The 17,760-nt window shown below is 46.7% G+C and overlaps 1 protein-coding gene across 4 annotated transcripts in view; it reads left to right on the forward strand.

The window, feature by feature from the left end:
• Positions 1 to 17,760, forward strand: part of PIK3C3 (phosphatidylinositol 3-kinase catalytic subunit type 3) — a 157,324-nt gene that overhangs the window by 592 nt on the left and 138,972 nt on the right. The window contains exons 1-4 of one of the 4 annotated variants that reach the window (XM_061613426.1): positions 3,219 to 3,345; positions 5,026 to 5,214; positions 9,484 to 9,627; positions 10,366 to 10,495. In XM_061613426.1, coding sequence (XP_061469410.1) covers positions 3,278 to 3,345; positions 5,026 to 5,214; positions 9,484 to 9,627; positions 10,366 to 10,495 — 531 coding nt within the window. In that variant the 5' untranslated portion in view covers positions 3,219 to 3,277. Of the gene's footprint in view, positions 1 to 3,218; positions 3,346 to 5,025; positions 5,215 to 9,483; positions 9,628 to 10,365; positions 10,496 to 17,760 lie in introns of those variants that run through there. The other 3 variants (XM_061613411.1, XM_061613416.1, XM_061613420.1) reach the window with 3 other exon arrangements.

The raw sequence follows: 17,760 nt of genomic DNA on the forward strand, positions 1-17,760 counted from the left end.
GAATCCAGCAACATCCAGAGGGCACCAGGTTGGGAATGGCTGGACCAGTGGAGGCTGGTCCATGAGGGCACATGGGACACTGTCCCAATATTTATTTATTATGACATTTATACGCCATCTTTCCTCCAAGGAGCTGAAGGTGGCACACAGACATGAGTCTCCACTTCCTTTCATCCTCAGAACAACCCTGTGAGGGAGGTTAGGCTGAGAGACAGCGACTGGCTCATAGAGCTTCATGGCTGAGTGGGGATTTGAACCCTGGTATTCCAGGGCCCTAGTCCGGCACTCTAACCACTACCCCACACTGGCTCACGATAACTTCAGATTCAGAGTTGCCTCTTAGAGAACTCAGAAGGGAGGAAAATTAGTTGGCTTTGCCTCTCATTGGCTCTGGCTATGCCTGCTGTTGGCCTTTTTTGTAGAACCAGCGTGGTGTACTAGTTAGAGCATCAGCCTGGGACCTGGGACACCAGGGTTCAAATCCCCACTCCGCCATGGAGCTCACCAGGTGAAGTTGGGCCAGTCACTGTCTCTCTCACTGTCTAACCTACCTCACAGGGTTGTTGCAGGGATTAAATGAGGAGGGAGGAGAACCACACTTGTACGTCACCTCGAGCTCCTTGGAGGAAAGGTGGGATGTAAATGTAATAAATAAGTAATATCATTGGCTCTAGGTCCGCCAAATGTGGGCCTCTCTGCCTTCTGCTCTACTAGTCCCAATGGGCACCGGGCACCAGGCACCACTGGGCTGGACCTTACATTCTTAACTCTCCTCCCCACGAGCTTCATCTGGTGAATTTCAGCTCCTGAAGGCGCAGCACCTCTACAGTGGGCGGGAATCCCCATGATTTTAGATGCACATACATGACACAGATGCAGCGTTTCCAAATAATTCATATGCACCGAACCAAACTAGAGACAATAGTCAAGAAATCAGAAGAAGGCTAGGACTGGGGAGGGCAGCTGTGAGAGAACTAGAAAAGGTCCTCAAATGCAAAGATGTATCACTGAACTCTAAAGTCAGGATCAATCAGACCTTGGTATTCCCAATCTCTATGTATGGATGTGAAAGTTGGACAGTGAAAAAAGCGGATAAGAGAAAAATCAGCTCATTTGAAATGTGGTAAGAGAGCCAGTGTGGTGTAGTGGTTAAGGTGCTGGACTATGACCTGGGAGACCAGGGTTCAAATCCTCGCATAGCCATGAAACTCACTGGGTAACCTTGGGCCAGTCACTGCCTCTCAGCCTCATGGTCACCATAAGTCAGAATCGACTTGAAGGCAGTACATTTACATTTTACGTTGGAGGAGAACTTTGCACATACCATGGACTGTGAAAAAGACAAATAATCGGATGTTAGAACAAATTAAACTGGAACTATCACTAGAACCTGAAATGATGAAACTGAGGTTATCATACTTTGGACACATAATAAGAAGACATGATTCACTAGAAAAGACAATAATGCTGGGAAAAACAGAAGGGAGTAGAAGAAGAGGAAGGCCAGACAAGAGATGGATTGATTCCATCAAGGAAGCCACAGACCTGAACTTACAAGATCTGAACAGGATGGTTCATGACAGATGCTCTTGGAGGTCACTGATTCATAGGGTTGCCATAAGTTGTAATTGACTTGAAGGCACATAACTACTACTACTGTACGTTGAGTTAAAAATGAAACATTAGTTAAAATAAAATTGATTTCGGTTTATTTGCCCCTAACCTGACCCCTATCCCAGGAAGCTTTGCAGGAAGAACTTTGGTTCATAATGCAAGCTGGATTCATCTTTCATATGCTCACTGAGCTTTTACAAGATATGTGCCACAGGATGAAAACCTTTGTCCCAGCAAGAATGTGTTTTGCATTTGTTTTGTGCTCTGCCTATGTTTAATGTTCTCTCCCTACTTGTTTTGAGATCTCTGGCTCCAGCTTTTATCTCAAGGCTGTAGCAGTCCGCAAAATCTGATTTACAAAGGGCAGCATGCCCCTGGCAATTTCACCCATCTCCCCTTCCTCTCCTTCTCCCCCTTGTCATGACCTTTATGCCACCGTGTCATTTCTTTATGCTGTATCAGGTTCATCCCCCTGACCTGTAGCCCCTAGAGGGTATATAATCTGAACCCCTTTCAATAAACGGGGTTCCCTTGTCTGAAAGGCATCTGGCTGGAAAGTCTTGGGACCCCTTTGCAAAGGTATGTTTGTGTCTTATTTCCTGGGACCTCTGGCAGTGGGAGTTAGCTCTCAACTCCGCACCTTCCTGGGTGAACGTGAGGTGAGTAAGCTGTGACGGCTTATTGTTGGGTTTGGACATAACATGTATGTAGATAAACGTACACATACATAAAAATGCAAAGCCACCATTCGGTCTCACAGTGAAACTGTAGAATCCTATGTATGTGTCCGCAAAACTAAGGCTGCAATCCCATGCACGCTTACCTGGGAGAAAATCCCATTGAACCCAATGGATCTTACTTCTGAGCAGACATGCATTGGATTGCAGCCTAAACTACGCCGAGGTACAATTGGCTTCCTCACAAGCTGAGAAGTGCATAGAGGATGCTGCAACCCTGTGCCCACTTACGTGTGAGTAAATCCCTTTGAACTCAGTGGGTTATCTACTGCTGAGTAGATCTTCTCACATTATTTTTCCTGTGTAAATAAAAACTTGCACTAAATCAGGGCTTGGAAAAGTTACTTTTTTGAACTACAACTCCCATCAGCCCAATCCAGTGGCTATGCTGGCTGAGGCTTAATCGGAGTTGTAGTTTAAAAAAGTAACTTTTCCAAGCTGTGCACTAAACGCACTAAAAAAAACCACTATTCTTGTAGTTTCTTGTTCATTTCTATTCTGTATTAGTTGCTCTGAAAAAAACCTAACCTCCGCCCCATTCCAGTCCCTTATTTGCACCGTTCCTTCCAACTTCCTTCTTCCGTGTACGGAAAGAGTCCCCCAGAGGGGGCTGCCATCTTCGCCTCGCCGCGTCACTACGGCGCCGCCATTTCTCCGTACGCACCCCCCCAAGCCCACCATCTTTGCGTGGGGCAAACAGCCGCTCTCCAGCCGCGAAGGAATCCAACCTTGAAGCAGAGCAAGGCCGCTATCCGCCCTTTAGAACGATGGCGGAGAAGCGCCTGCTCCAATCAGACGGCCGCTCTGAAGCTAGGCGGCCCGTGATTGGAGGAACGGAACCGGACGGTGGGAGGGGCGCGTCAGAAGGCATCAGCCGCTGGGGACGGAAGAGTGAGAGAGGAGGGAGGGTTACTGGAGCAGCCGCCATGGGGGAGGCAGCGAAGTTCTGTTATGTTTACAGCTGTGACTTGGACATCAATGTGCAGCTCAAGATGTGAGTGGGCTGGGAGGGGGAGACATGCATGCATGCACATTTAGGTGCACGCATACATGCTTGGTTTTTTTTGGGGGGGAGGAGGGAATCTGGGGAGAGCACCCCATAGGGGAAGGGTCGTATTTCAGTGTTAGAGCATCTGATTTGCTTACTGTGCTCGTCTTGCTTGTCTCGGTCAAAAAGCCCCCAATGCCTTTGGACCACTATTATAGGGAAGGAGCTCGCCGTGGCTCTGGTTATTTAAGTTGATTTCTACGATTGCTCTGTGATATTATTTGGCAGCCTTTCCCAGCCTCCACATCTTTAGGATTGCAACTCCCATCAGCCCCAGGCAGCATGTGTTCCTATGGGAGGGCTGAGACCTTTGGAGGTCTCTGGTCTGTAGTTCCAAGGCGCTTTCTCTGTTAGTATATTATATTTGCCTGGGTTTTTTTTTAAGTGATCTCTAGTCTCCCCTTTTCCCTTTACTTCCTTTGGGTCATATAGAATGGGAAGAAGCTGGAGTTCCTCTTCCGTATGGGGCAGGGTTTCCTCTGGGTCTGTTGCTCTATTCAGGTTTCCAGCAGGGGCAAAGGAAGCTGTAGCCCTCCAGGTGATGTTGGACTCTAGTTCCCACCAGCCTCAGCCAGCAGGGCCAGTTGTCAAGGGTGATGGGCATTGGAGGCCCATGGCTTGAGGGGCACACATGCCCTGTTCCTAGTTTACAGGATGTACAACATGATCCTCTGTGTCTGCCTACTCAGAAATAAGCCCCACTGAGTTTTGGTGGAGTCACTCCTGGGTAAGCATGTATAGGTTTGTGGCCTGAATCCCCTTAATTTATGTTCTTAGCTGTAACCACATTTGATTGTAGATTGCAAGCCCTTGACGGATGGCTTGTATGTCTGAATGCTTTTCCATACACATTCCCTGGGCATAGAAATCTAGCACATCAGAGAGAAGGTTAGGCTGGTGGCCGCCTTCTTTCAGTGCTAGTCCGAATGCTTTCCTGCACGAAAAGATAAATCCCCTGCACATAGAAATCTAGCATATCATGGAGGATAGGCTAGATCCTTTCTCCCTTTAATGCTATGCTTCTGTGCACTGAGACAGACAGACAGAGAGTTATGGGAGCCTTCACCTACAGTCTGAAATAGAACAGTACAGAAGCAGGCTCACCACCTCATCCTATGTGAGGAATTAGCCCACCTTAGACAATTAATAATGAAAAAATGAAATGGACTGCCTTCAAGTCGATCCTGACTTATGGCTACCCTATGAATAGGGATTTCATGGTAAGTGGTATTCATTGTCTCCCTCTGAGGCTAGTCCTCCACAGCTGGTTAGGGCCTGCTCAGCTTGCCACAGCTGCAAAAGCCAGCCCATTCCTTGTCCGCAACTGCCAGCTGGGGGGCAACTGGGCTCCTTGCGACTATGCAGCTTGCCCACGGCTGCACAGGTGGCAGGGCACGTAACCCCTGAGCCACTCCCTGTGGGGTGATCTTTAGCTGGCCCTTGGCACCCAGGAGACACGAGCGGGGATTTGTACTCTTAAACTCTGGACTCCCAGCCAGGCTGTCCTCCCCACTGTGCTATAATAATAATATACTTTTTTCTTTTTCGATAGATGGATTTGTTTAGCTCTGGAAATGTGAAAATCTTGTGTTTATTAATTTATTTATTTCTACATTGTCTTTTTAGCGGAAGCTTGGAGGGGAAAAGAGAGCAGAAAAGCTACAAAGCGGTTCTGGAAAACCCCATGCTGAGGTTCTCAGGCTTGTACCAGGAGACCTGCTCCGACTTGTATGTGACCTGCCAGGTCTTTGCAGAGGGCAAACCTCTTGCCCTTCCGGTTCGGACATCCTACAAGGCTTTTAGCACCAGGTGGAAGTAAGTCACTTTCCTCCTCTGTTTAGATGCACTTCTTTGCAAACCGCTTCTGAGACTTAAGGGAGCAACTCCCAATTTACGGGAAACGAGCATAACTTAAAATGGTGTAAATTAAGCCAGAGTAAACTACGTCAGACCCAAACTCCGTTCAGGAGCGAGGCTGCTGCTGGCTGAGCCGGCCCAAGCCTGGCAGAGGGGAAGCAAGCCTTTAAAACCGAGTTTGACTTATTTATTTATTTAAAATATTTCTATCCCGCCCTTCTACCCTATAATAGGGCACTCAGGGCGGCTTACAAAAATAAAATCAGACACGTACATAATAAAATTGTAAACAATAAAATCACAAAAACATTAAAATAAATTAAAATACATGAAATACAATTAAAATACATAAAATACAATATATATATATATATGCACACATATATACATTATACAGCCATGAGAGTGGCTGTATACTATAGCCAGTGGGGATTTTTCACATTCCGCCATGTTAAATTGAAAATACCTCCCATGCTGTTGTGATGCTTCCCATAAGCTCATTTCAAAACAAAACCTTACAAAACATATAGCACTGAACTCAGAAACGCTTGCTTAACAACCCTGTCAATTTTCATGGCGATACACAAAACAGTCAGAGAGAATTGAGAGTTCAAATTGTAAAAAGAGAGAAACGGATGAGGGTAGCTGGAGCTCAGTCAGAGATCCACCAGATCCTAACTCACTCATCATGGTGGATCTTGGGCTTGGATTGCTCCCTTACTGGGGAAAGCACCAGTCTGAGGGCCTCTGAACCTGCCCAACCCTCTCTCTCCTGCCTAAATTCTCAGCCTGGTACCTTGACTTGGAACGTAAGAGCCAAGCTGGATGAGACAAATGGCCGGTCTAGTACAGCATGACGGGAAGGGGCCTTCTACTGAGTCAGACACACTGGTCCATCTAGCTCAGTACTGTCTACACTGACTGGCAGCGGCTCTCCAGGGTTTCAGACAGGGAGTCCCTCCCAGCCCTACCTCGAGATGCCAGTGGGGATTGAACCAGGGACTTTCTGCATGCAAGGCAGATGCACTTCCACTGAGCTGCGGTAGTCCCCCTTTTTCTCACAGCGGTCAGGCAGGTCCCTCTGGGAAGCCCACAAGCAGCCCATAAGCACCGTAGCCCTCTCCACAATAGCCCCTCTGCCACTGTTGTTCCCCAGCAATAGAAATTCAGAAGCACGGCTCCTCTGATCCTGGAGGTAGCATGCAGCCATCGTATCATGAATAGTGCCCGTTGAGATTTATTTATTTTATTATTTGATTTATATCTCGCCCTTCCTCCCAGCAGGGGAGATCATAGAATCATAGAATAGTAGAGTTGGAAGGGGCCTATAAGGCCAACAAGTCCAACCCCCTGCTCAATGCAGGAATCCAAATCAAAGCATTCCCAACAGATGGTTGTCCAGCTGCCTCTTGAGTGCCTCCAGTGTTGGAGAGCCCACTACCTCTCTTATCCTTATCCTCCATGAATTGCCAAGTCCCCCTTTAAAGCCATGTAAGTTGGTGGCCATCGCTGCGTCTTGTGGGAGTGAATTCCATAGTTTAACTGTGTGGTTTGTGAAAAGCATACTGCCTCTCCCTTTTTGTGTAAGATAAGGCTGTCCTCCATGGCTACGTTCTACCTCTGCTGTTGGAGGCAAGCATGCCTTTGGATGCCGGTTGCTAGGATTAACAAGTGGGGAGAGTGCTCTTGCACTCGGGTCCTACTTCTGCGCTTCCCGTTAGGGCATCCAGTTGGCCACTGTGAGAACTGAATGCTGGACCAGATGGGCCTTTGGTGTGATTTAGACAGACTCTACTTACGCTCAGGGTTGTTGGCTTATTGTGGTTTACGTTGTCCAATCACTCCTCCATTTGTATGAGCAGGAGAAACCAACCACAAGGCTGCAATTAAGCTTGGATGTGCTCTGCGTCCACTGTCAGAGTCAATGTGCCTGTGAGTACCAGTTGCTGGAAACCACAGGAGGGGAGAGTGCTCTTGCGCTCGCGTCCTGCTGGCTTCCCATTGGGGTATCTGACCATGACATTCTCATACCAACCTGCTTATGTATTGAGCCTGTCTCTGCAGGCTTTCCTCTGTAAGGTCCTGCCACCTGATCCCTTGCCATCCCTGGTCGGAGACAGTGTGCTTCTGAATGCCAGTTACTGGAATCCACAGGAGGGGAGAGTGCTCTTGTGCTCAGGTCCTCCTTGCGGGCTTTTTGTTTTATTTATTTATTAAATTTATATCCAGTTTTTCCTCCCAGTAGGAGCCCTGGGCATCACTCAGACATCTGGTGTGAGACCAGAATGCTGGACTAGATGGGCCACTGGCCTAATCCAGCATGTTCTTAGCTTCATTGTTTTTTGGCTCCAGGCAGATATTTTTATTCTCCTGGGCTTTTTCATGTATGTCTCATATTTATGTCTTGCTTTTTGTAAACCTCCTTCGAAGTTTTGCTGAATGCTGGTATTTTTATTGTTATGTGCCTTCAAGTCGATTTTGACTTATGGCGACCTTATGAATCAGTGACCTCCAGCAGCATCTGTCGTGAACCACCCTGTTTAGATCTTGTAAGTTCAGGTCTGTGGCTTCCTTTATGGAATCAATTCATCTCTTGTTTGGCCTTCTTCTTTTTCTACTCCCTTCTGTTTTTTCCAGCATTACAGTAGGGCCCCGCTTATATGGCGGGTTCCATTCCGGACCCCCACCGTAAAGCAGAAAATGCCGTAAAGCGGAACCCCATTGACTTTAATGGGCCGCATCGTGTGAAAATGACGCGAAAATGGCGCAAAACATCACAAAAGGGGAAAAAAACCCTTTAAAATTGAAAAAGGCGCCGCATCAGCGGAACGCCGTAAAGCGGGGCCCTACTGTATTGTCTTTTCTAGTGAATCATGTCTTCTCATGATGTGTCCAAAGTATGATAACCTCAGTTTCATCATTTTAGCTTCTAGTGACATTTCTGGATTAATTTGTTCCAACACTGAATTATTTGTCTTTTTTTTCAGTCCATGCTATGCGGAAAGCTCTCCTCCAACACCACACTTCAAATGAGTTGATTTTTCTCTTATCTGCTTTTTTCTCTGTCCAGCTTTCACTTCCATACATAGAGATTGGGAACACCATGATCTGAATGATCCTGACTTTAGTGTTCAGTGATCCATCTTTGCATGGTATATGCATTTTTAAATTAATTAAATTAAAAATTGTGACGAGTGGCCATTCATAGGCCTCCTTTCGCCCTATCTTGTAGCAGTGAGTTCCATAGATTCTTTATGGGAAGAAGTAGTCTATTTTTCTGTGCAGAATCTACTGCTCCTTAATTTCATCGGGTGCCCCTGAGTTCTAATATTATATAAAATGGACAAAAGCTTCTCTCCATTTGTTTTCTCCGCTCTATGCGTAAAGTTATCTAGCATGCCCCCTCCTGCCAAACCTAAAATGCCCAAAATGTTTTAATCTTTTCTAAGGGAATGGATTGTCTACGCTTACTGACAGCAGTTCTCCATGTTTTGAGACAGGATCCTTCCAGCCATACCTGGAACGAAAGAAAGAAATTGAAGAGGGTGGTCTGAATATTCCTGACGGGAAGGAGGTTTTCACAGGGCCTGACCTGACATTATCTAGCCTTATAAAAGACTGTTTGGAAGCTGCAGCTTATGCAAAATGCAGCGGCCAGGTTGATAACAGGGACCAGACGGTTTGAACATATAAAACTGATTCTGGCCCGCTTGCATTGGCTGCCTGTATGTTTCCAAGCTCTATTCAAGGTGCTGGTTTTAACCTATAAAGCCTTACACAGCTTTGGGACCACAATACCTGATGGAACACTTCTCCCGACACGAACCCACCCATATATTACGCTCAACATCAAAGGCCCTCCTCTGGGTGCGTACTGCAAGGGAATCTGGGAGTGTGGCAGCAAGGGAGAGGGCCTTCTCAGTGGTGGCCCCCAAATGATGGAATGATCTCTCTGACAAGGTGCACCTGGTACCAACACTGTTATCTTTCCAGCGCCAGGTTAAGACTTTACTCTTCTCCCAGGCATCTTAGCATGCGTTTTTAAATTGTTTTTAAAAATGTGTTTTTAAATTTGTATATTTATTTTTAATGTTTTAATTGTTGTAAACCTCCCAGAGAGCTTCGGCTATGGGGCAGTATACAAATGCAATAAATAAATAAATATAAAATAAAATGAAAAATAAAGAAGGCTGTAAGTCTGAACTAATAGGAAATCTCTCTCCTCAGCTGGAATGAGTGGTTAAAACTGCCAGTCAAGTATCCGGATTTGCCTCGCAATGCTCAAGTGGCGTTAACAATATGGGACGTCTATGGACCTGGCAAAGCAGTCCCTGTTGGGGGAACGACTGTCTCGCTCTTTGGGAAGTATGGGTGCGTCACTCTTGCTTTTCTTTTTCTACGCTTTGCAGATCTATTCACCGAAACGTACGGTTGGAAGGGAATAGCTGAGCATGAGAAAGCCTTGCTGTGTTGTACCATAGAGCCGTATGCTTGCCCTGGTCACAGTGCGGTGCATGTAAGCGCATTGATTTTATGGGTTGGGGCCTTACAGCAGGGCATACCCTTGACTGTCGGATCCTGCGGATAAACTACAGGAGGTGGCATTAGCCTTCATAGTCAGTTTGTGAGATTAGGAACATAGAAAACTGCTTTGCATTGAGTTAGACCATAGCACACTACAGCCTACACTGATTGGCAGCGACTCTCCTAGGTATCAGGCAGGGAGTCTCTCCCAGCCCTACCTGGAGATGTCACTGGGGGTTGAACTTGGGACTTGCTGCATGCAGATGCTCTGCCACTGAGCTGCATCTCTTCGCATGCAAGACCATCGGAAACTGCCTTATACAGAGCCAGACCATTGGTCCATCTAGCTCCATATTGTCTACGCTGACTGGCAGTATCTCTCCAGGGTTTCACAGAAGGGCACTGCTAGCCGTGCCTGGAGATGCCAGGGATGGGGCCTTCTGCATGCAAAGGGGATGCTCTGCCAGGAAGCTACGGCCTTTTCCTTGAGATACATGCTGCTTCATAAGTCGGTGATCTGTCTGTATGTGGATGTCTTGTCTATGCTAGAGTGGGTGGAGCCTTCAGTTTTCACGTCTCTTGTAGGATGTTCCGCCAGGGGATGCATGATCTGAAAGTTTGGCCCAACATGGAGGCTGACGGCTCTGAGCCCACCAAGACTCCTGGGAGGACGAGCAGCACACTTTCGGAGGATCAAATGAGCCGCCTTGCCAAGGTGAAGGGAAATTTCTTGTTTTTGTTTTGTTGTGGTGGTGCTAGTCCACAGTGTCCTACCACGCTGCAGCAGAGTGTGTATCTTTAGTTTGGCACACCCTGTTAGAATTCCTTCAAGATGAGAGGCTGGCAGACAGGAAGTGTAGATTTGCATCCTGGTTGTGAACTTCATTATATTGGGTTGTATTCAACTAAGTCCTACTCAGAGTAGACCCATTGAAATTAATGACCATGTCTATTAACTTCAGTGGGTCTTCTTTGAGTAGCACTAGCATTGAATACCGCCCATTGTGTTAGATGCATGCAGAATTCTTTTTTTGTATTGGCAAGCCTACCAGATGATGATTTTTAAAAAGACAACCAAACACATCTCTAAAGCTTCCTCCGCTGTTGCATGGAAGAGGGGAAAAGATTTGCAATCTACAGCCCTGAAGGGCAGGACTAGATGTCCTGGGCTTCAGTTACAAGACGGTAGATTCCTGCTGAATGTTAGGAGAAATGTCTTGATGGTTAGAGCAATTTGCCAACTAACCAAATACCTAGAGCTCCCCATCACTGAAGTGTTTCAAGCAGCAGCCGGACAGCAATCTGTTGGGGGTCCTGTAGATTTCTAGTGTGGGGCAGGGGGTTGCACTAGATGGCCTATAATAGCAGTGGAGAGCCTAAGGCCTTGAGGCCAAATGTGGCCCTCCAGGCCTCTATCTGGCCCTTGGGACTCTGCCTAGGCCACACCCTCCCAAGCTCCACCCTTCTCTGGTCCTGTTCTGTGCCTTCCTCTAGTGATTTTTACCTGGCTGGAATGTGTCACTGAGCTATGATAATATTGCCTGGGTGGAAAATGATGGCTGGCCAGCTGGCCAACTCCACTTTTGCCACACCCACCACTGGTATGTGGCCCCTGGAAGGTTGTCCACGAGGGAACATGGCTCTTGGCCTGAAAAATGTTCCCCACCCCTGGCCTACACAGTCCCCTCCAACTCCATAATTCCTACACTTTTGAGAGAGGCGTACATTCTACTTCTGAAGGTAAGGAACTAGTCCAAACCGTGAAGCTGCAATAGGTAGCAGTTGTGTAAGACAGCAGTTGACCTTGGCCACATCTTCAGATGGCAGATGGTTCTAATGGCCTCTCACTAAAGCTGGCAGATAATGTTGAGTTAAATGACCTGGTGGTCTGATACCATTTAAGGCAGCTTCATCTGTGCTTTTGTTGAACTTCTTGCTCCTATATTTACGGGAAGGCCCACAGTTGCAAAGTATAAGAACAGCCCTGGTGAACCAGAGCAAAAGCCCATCTAGTCCAGCATCTTGCTGTCACGGTGACCAACCAGATCCCCATGGGAAGTCCACAAGTTGGACATGAGTGCAAGAGTGCTCTGCCCTGCTGCAGTTGCCAGTGACTGGCATTCAGAAACATACTGCCTCTGATCCTGGATGCTGTGTATACATATACAGCCACAATGACTAGTAGCCATCGATAGCCTCGTTTGCACAGATTTGTCTAATCCCCATTTCAAGCCTTCAAAGTTGATGCATCACTGTGTCTTGTGGCAGTGAGTTCTGTAGTTTAACTGTGTGCTGTGCGGAGTCCTTCCTTTCATCTGTCATGAATCTCTTTCCATTCAGCTTAATGGGCTGACTCTGGGTTCTAATATTAGGAGAGAGGGAGAAACAACTTCTCCCTATCCTCTTTCTCCACATGCAGATTCAATCCGTGGCATCTCCAGGTAAAAGGCTCTCTTGAAAGGTCTGGAGAAGACCCTTTCCTGAGATCCTGGAGTGTTGCTTCCAGTCAGAGCACATGGCACTGGGCTAGATGCACCAGTGAACTGTCTTGGTGTAAGGCAGTTTCCGATGATCAGGGGGTTCAACTTGGTGTGTGGGAAGCTGTTGGGCACACACAATCTAATATGGGGCTGCAGAACTTGTGGCCCTCCAGGTGTTGGTGGACTCTCAAGAATGGTCAAGAACAATTGGAGTTGGAGTCTGGCAACATCTGGAGGGCCACAAGTTCTCCATCCATCAACTGAGCAAATCTGTGTTGCCTTACTATACTTGCTGAGAACAGAAATGTGAGGATGAATTCTCAGGGGTCCCGGCTCCTCCCTTGCACACACCCCAGTCCTCTTCTGGACGTGGTGAGTTTGGAGCCCAGCTGGAGGACAATGATTAAAAGCGGCCAACAATACAACAGTCTTCTCCAGGCAGGTGCACTCCAGATCTTCTTGGACTCCAGCTTCCATCAGCCACAGCTAGTGGCCAATGCTCAGGGTTGCTGTGAGTTGAAGCCCAACATCATCCAGAAGACATCAGAGCAGGAAAGGCCAGTACAGAGAAGTATTGCCCTTGGCTTTAATGAGTGACAGAAAGGTTTAACCCCCTCCCCACCCCACCCCCACACACATTAACGTTACAAGAGACATACTAGGATTGGATTGGCAACCTTCCTAAGAGGAACCAGGAACCCAGGCTGTGTATTGAATGTGATAGTTATGTCTGCAGGGTGTGTATGTGTGTGGGTCAGAAAGCTCTGAGCTCTAGTGGCTCCTTTGTTACTCAGCTCCCATCCTGGGCCAGAGACTCTGAGCTGTAGTGACTCCCTTGTTACCCACCTTCCACTCTAGCAGGTACCCTGTATGTTGGGTCTGGGTTCCTGGATCTAGAGAGCAATATTTTTCTCTAGAACTCTGGGCAATACTTGTGCCTGCTTCTGAAGCTGATTGATACCATTCACTTTCAGCACCAAGCTCAAAAACCTTGTTAGATCTTTCTTTCTTAAATATGGATGTTGGATTTTACAGTTTCAAGGCAACTCTCCATGGCTTTGTGCAAACTGACGTTGAATAACGGGAGCAAGGATATAAACATGTCTGTTTGATCTTTTTGAGATTGACCATGGGCGATGAACTAACATGTATTAAAGCTGTGTGTACCTTTTATAAGGCTAGTTTACCTTGATATTCTAATCAAAGAATGCATTGTAAGCCACATATTTCTGGTCGATAGGTTGCTACGACATAGCCAAGGTTGACCTCAAGAGCAGATGTTACTTTCATACTTGTGAAAGTTTGTGGCATCAGCCATCCAATCAACCCGTGCCATGATTTCATGCTGGCAGGTGGTATGCAGGGAACTATATAAGAAACACATAATCTTTTAAGTGTATTGAAAGTAGGGCAAGGTGTCTTATGCAATAATCTGCTAGCATAGATCCAGGTGTTTCTTTTTTAATTGCGTGTGGAACTGAGCATCATATGAATTTGTTTAAAAAAGGAAGGGGCTACTCTCTCCCCCCCCAAAAAAAAGAAAGAAAGAAAGAAAAGAAGATGGGCTTCAAAGCTTTGGGGCAATATCCGGTACAGGAGTGAGGCTAAACAGGATGACTTGAACCAAATTGACCCATGGAGCGCCTTGCCTCTCCATTCCGACTTCCGTAAATTATGCAAAATGGATGCTATGGTGTATTATATAATAATAATAATAATTTGTTATACCAGGCTATGGTCTGAAAATGGGAAAAACAGAAGGGAGTAGAAAAAGAGGAAGGCCAAACAAGAGATGGATTGATTCCATAAAGGAAGCCGCAGCCCTGAACTTGCAAGATCTGAACAGGGTGGGTCATGACAGATGCTCTTGGAGGTCACTGATTCATAGGGTCGCCATAAGTCATAATGGACTTGAAGGCACGTAACAACAAACAACAACAATGGTCTGAAGGCACATGAAGCCAGCATCCTGCTGAAGCTAAGCAGGGTCAGGTCTGGTCAGTGTCTGGGTGGGAGACCGCCTGGGACCCGTATGTAAGCAGCCTTGGGTTTCTATCATGAAGGCACAGTATAAATGTAATAAATAATAATAATAATAATATAATTTGCTTAATCCTGGGACAGCCAATGCAGTGCCTTCTAGATTTGGGCGGACTACAACTGCCATCATCTCTGACCATTAGCCATGCTGGGTGGGGCTGATGGGAGCTGAAGGCCAACAACTACTGGAGGCCACCATGTTGGCTACTCCACGCTTGACAGATAGATGTTACGACATTCATTTTCTTTCGACACAGTTTTAGCTTTCCTTCAAAGCAGTTTAAAAATAAAATTAAGCAGAAAAGTCAAGGTGGTTCATCCACCAGATAGATCTGGGTCCTATGTGGGCAACCTGCTGTCAGGTCTCCCATTGGCTAGGAAAGCCTGGCTGTGCTTGGGGCAAAGCAGCTTCGTTCTGTGGTGTTGTGCTGTGCAAATCGCCTGTGGTGTGGCACGTTATGTATCCATTGCTGAAAACCACCACCCTTTGGAACCAAGTTTTCCACTTCATGGTGTGTTCCCGGTGCAGGACAGAGCAGGAGTTGGGAACATTTTTCAACCTGAGGGCCACATTCTCTTGTGGTCTCCCTCCCGAGGGCACATGGCAATAGTGCATGGGGCTGGAGGCAAAAAGTGGGCAAAGTTACAGGTGTGACTCTTACCTTGGTACTTTAGGCTACATTCCAGCCGCGGTGCATCACCACTGCACATTACTCTGGGGAGAGCCTGAAGGGCTGAATAGATAGATCTGGAGAGGTCCAGTCTGTGTGCTGAACGTTCTTCAGCCTTGAGATAGATGGACCTCTTTCCAGTTATATATGCTTTCCTACAGTGCATACCTTTCAGGAGCCCAGTGAATTGCTCCAGCAAATGACAGAGTGTTTGGTGGTGCGGAGGTGAAATTCAATAAAATGTCCCCCCCCCCTTTTAGGGTTTCTTGAGGTAGGAGGAGGCATCTGGCTTACTTTGCCTTCCCAGTGTCTTGGATAGCTTAAGAATGTCCGCAAAATCAAAAACTCTTAGTGTTCTGATGTGCGTTGTGAGAGTGAAGTTTAAACCACAGCAGCAACAACAATCAGACACAGCTTGCTTGCCTGTGTTTGAAGCTGTTAAGAACTTTCACCCGAGAGCGAAGGCGGTGAAATGAACTTTTAGATGTAGTTCTGACATGATATTGATTTACAGTTCCATCGGCTGAAGCACTCCTGCATAAGAACATAAGAACATAAGAAGAGCCTGCTGGATCAGGCCAGTGGCCCATCTAGTCCAGCATCCTGTTCTCACAGTGGCCAACCAGGTGCCTGGGGGAAGCCCGCAAGCAGGACCCGAGTGCAAGAACACTCTCCCCTCCTGAGGCTTCCGGCAACTGGTGTTCAGAAGCATGCTGCCTCTGACTAGGGTGGCAGAGCACAGCCATCATGGCTAGTAGCCATTGATAGCCCCGTCCTCCATGAATTTGTCTAATCTTCTTTTAAAGCCATCCAAGCTGGTGGCCATTACTGCATCTTGTGGGAGCAAATTCCATAGTTTAACTATGCGCTGAGTAAAGAAGTACTTCCTTTCGTCTGTCCTGAATCTTCCAACATTCAGCTTCTTTGAATGTCCGCGAGTTCTAGTATTATGAGAGAGGGAGAAGCAGTTTTCTCTATCCACTTTCTCAATGCCATGCATAATTTTATACACTTCTATCATGTCTCCTCTGACCCGCCTTTTCTCTAAACTAAAAAGCCCCAAATGCTGCAACGTTTCCTCATAAGGGAGTCGCTCCATCCCCTTGATCATTCTGGTTGCCCTCTTCTGAACCTTTTCCAACTCTATAATATCCTTTTTGAGATGAGGCGACCAGAACTGTACACAGTATTCCAAATGCGGCCGCACCATAGATTTATACAACGGCATTATGATATCGGCTGTTTTATTTTCAATACCTTTCCTAATTATCCCTAGCATGGAATTTGCCTTTTCTTAAACATGAAATAAATTTGAATTGAAGTTTTTATTTTTTTTTATCTTTCCAGTGAAACCATTTTATCATTGATGGATGTTTATGGAAAGCTGATGAGAACATCATTATTAAAAGGAGGTATCTGTGACCTCCAGTGACTTTTATAAAATGGCATTTGAACAGAATTGGGATGGCCAGCTCTTTCTTGTCTGGAGGACATGTTTTACTTGATGCCCCGCTAGATAAATCCCAGCCACAGAAGCATGTGTGATTTTGGCATTCTCCTTAAGATGTCGCCACAGTCTCTGTTAAGGGGATGTTCAACAGAGGAGTAGCTGAACGGAGAGGAAGGCAGCAGTCTAGTTACTGGTAAATGCTGTTGAACTTGGTGGGATTTACTTCTGAGTAAGCATACTTAGAGAGCCAGTGTGGTGTAGTGGTTAAGGTGTTGGACTACAATCTGGGAGACCAGGGTTCGAATCCCCACAGCCATGAAGCTCACTGGGTGACCTTGAGCCAGTCACTGCCTCTCAGCCTCAGAGGAAGGCATTGGTAAACCCCCTCTGAATACCGCTTACCATGAAAACCCTATTCATAGGGTCGCCATAAGTCGGAATCGACTTGAAGGCAGTCCATTTCCATTTTCAAGCATACTCGGGACTGAAATAACTGCTCTTTTACTCCTTTCATCAGCACAATCCTGGGCATGCCTACTCAGAAGTAAGAGGCACTGAGTTCAGCGGGGCTCAGTCCCAGGTACGTGGGCATGGGATTGTGGCCTGTGTGATAAGCAGTGTGGTGTAGGGGTTAGAATGTTGGACTGGGACCTGGGAGTCCAGGGTTCAAGTCCCAGCTTGGACATACAGCTCACTGGGGGATCTTGAGCCAGTCACTGTCTCTGAGCCTAACCTACCTTAGGATAAAATGAAGAGAAGGAGAACCGTGTTTATATGCCACCTTGAGCTCCTTGGAGGAAAGGTGGGATATGAATGTCAAAATAAAACAATAAACAACTTAATTTTGGGGGTGATCAGAACATTCAACTTGCCTTGTGGTATAGTCCTGCATGAGATCAAACTATTTCAGGTATGCTGTCTTTGGTTCGGGGTGTGGTGGAGCAATCTCCTCACACACGCAGAAATGGCCCAACTGGTAGGTCCTCATCATATTAGCCTGGGACTTGCAGACAGGTCTTGAAAAAGTGGGCAAACGTTCAGGTGTGCAGTCCATTCTCAAACGTACTTGCAAGTACCACATGCCTGCATAACATTCAGATTAGCTCTAATTTTCTGTAGCTACTTCTGCAGACACAATATTTATTTATATTATTTATTTCCGTTCCACCTTTCCTCCCAAGGTGGCACATGTGCTTCTCTCCCGCTGACCCCCACCCGTTTTATCTTCACAGCAACCCCGTGAGGTGGGCTAGACTGAGAGAAAGTGACTGTCTCAAGGTCACCCAGTAAGCTTCATGGCCAAATGAGGATTTGAACCCCGGTCTTCCGAGTGGTGGTC

The sequence above is a fragment of the Rhineura floridana genome, chromosome 1, assembly GCF_030035675.1.
Source record: "Rhineura floridana isolate rRhiFlo1 chromosome 1, rRhiFlo1.hap2, whole genome shotgun sequence".
NCBI classification, from domain to species: Eukaryota; Metazoa; Chordata; class Lepidosauria; order Squamata; family Rhineuridae; genus Rhineura; species Rhineura floridana.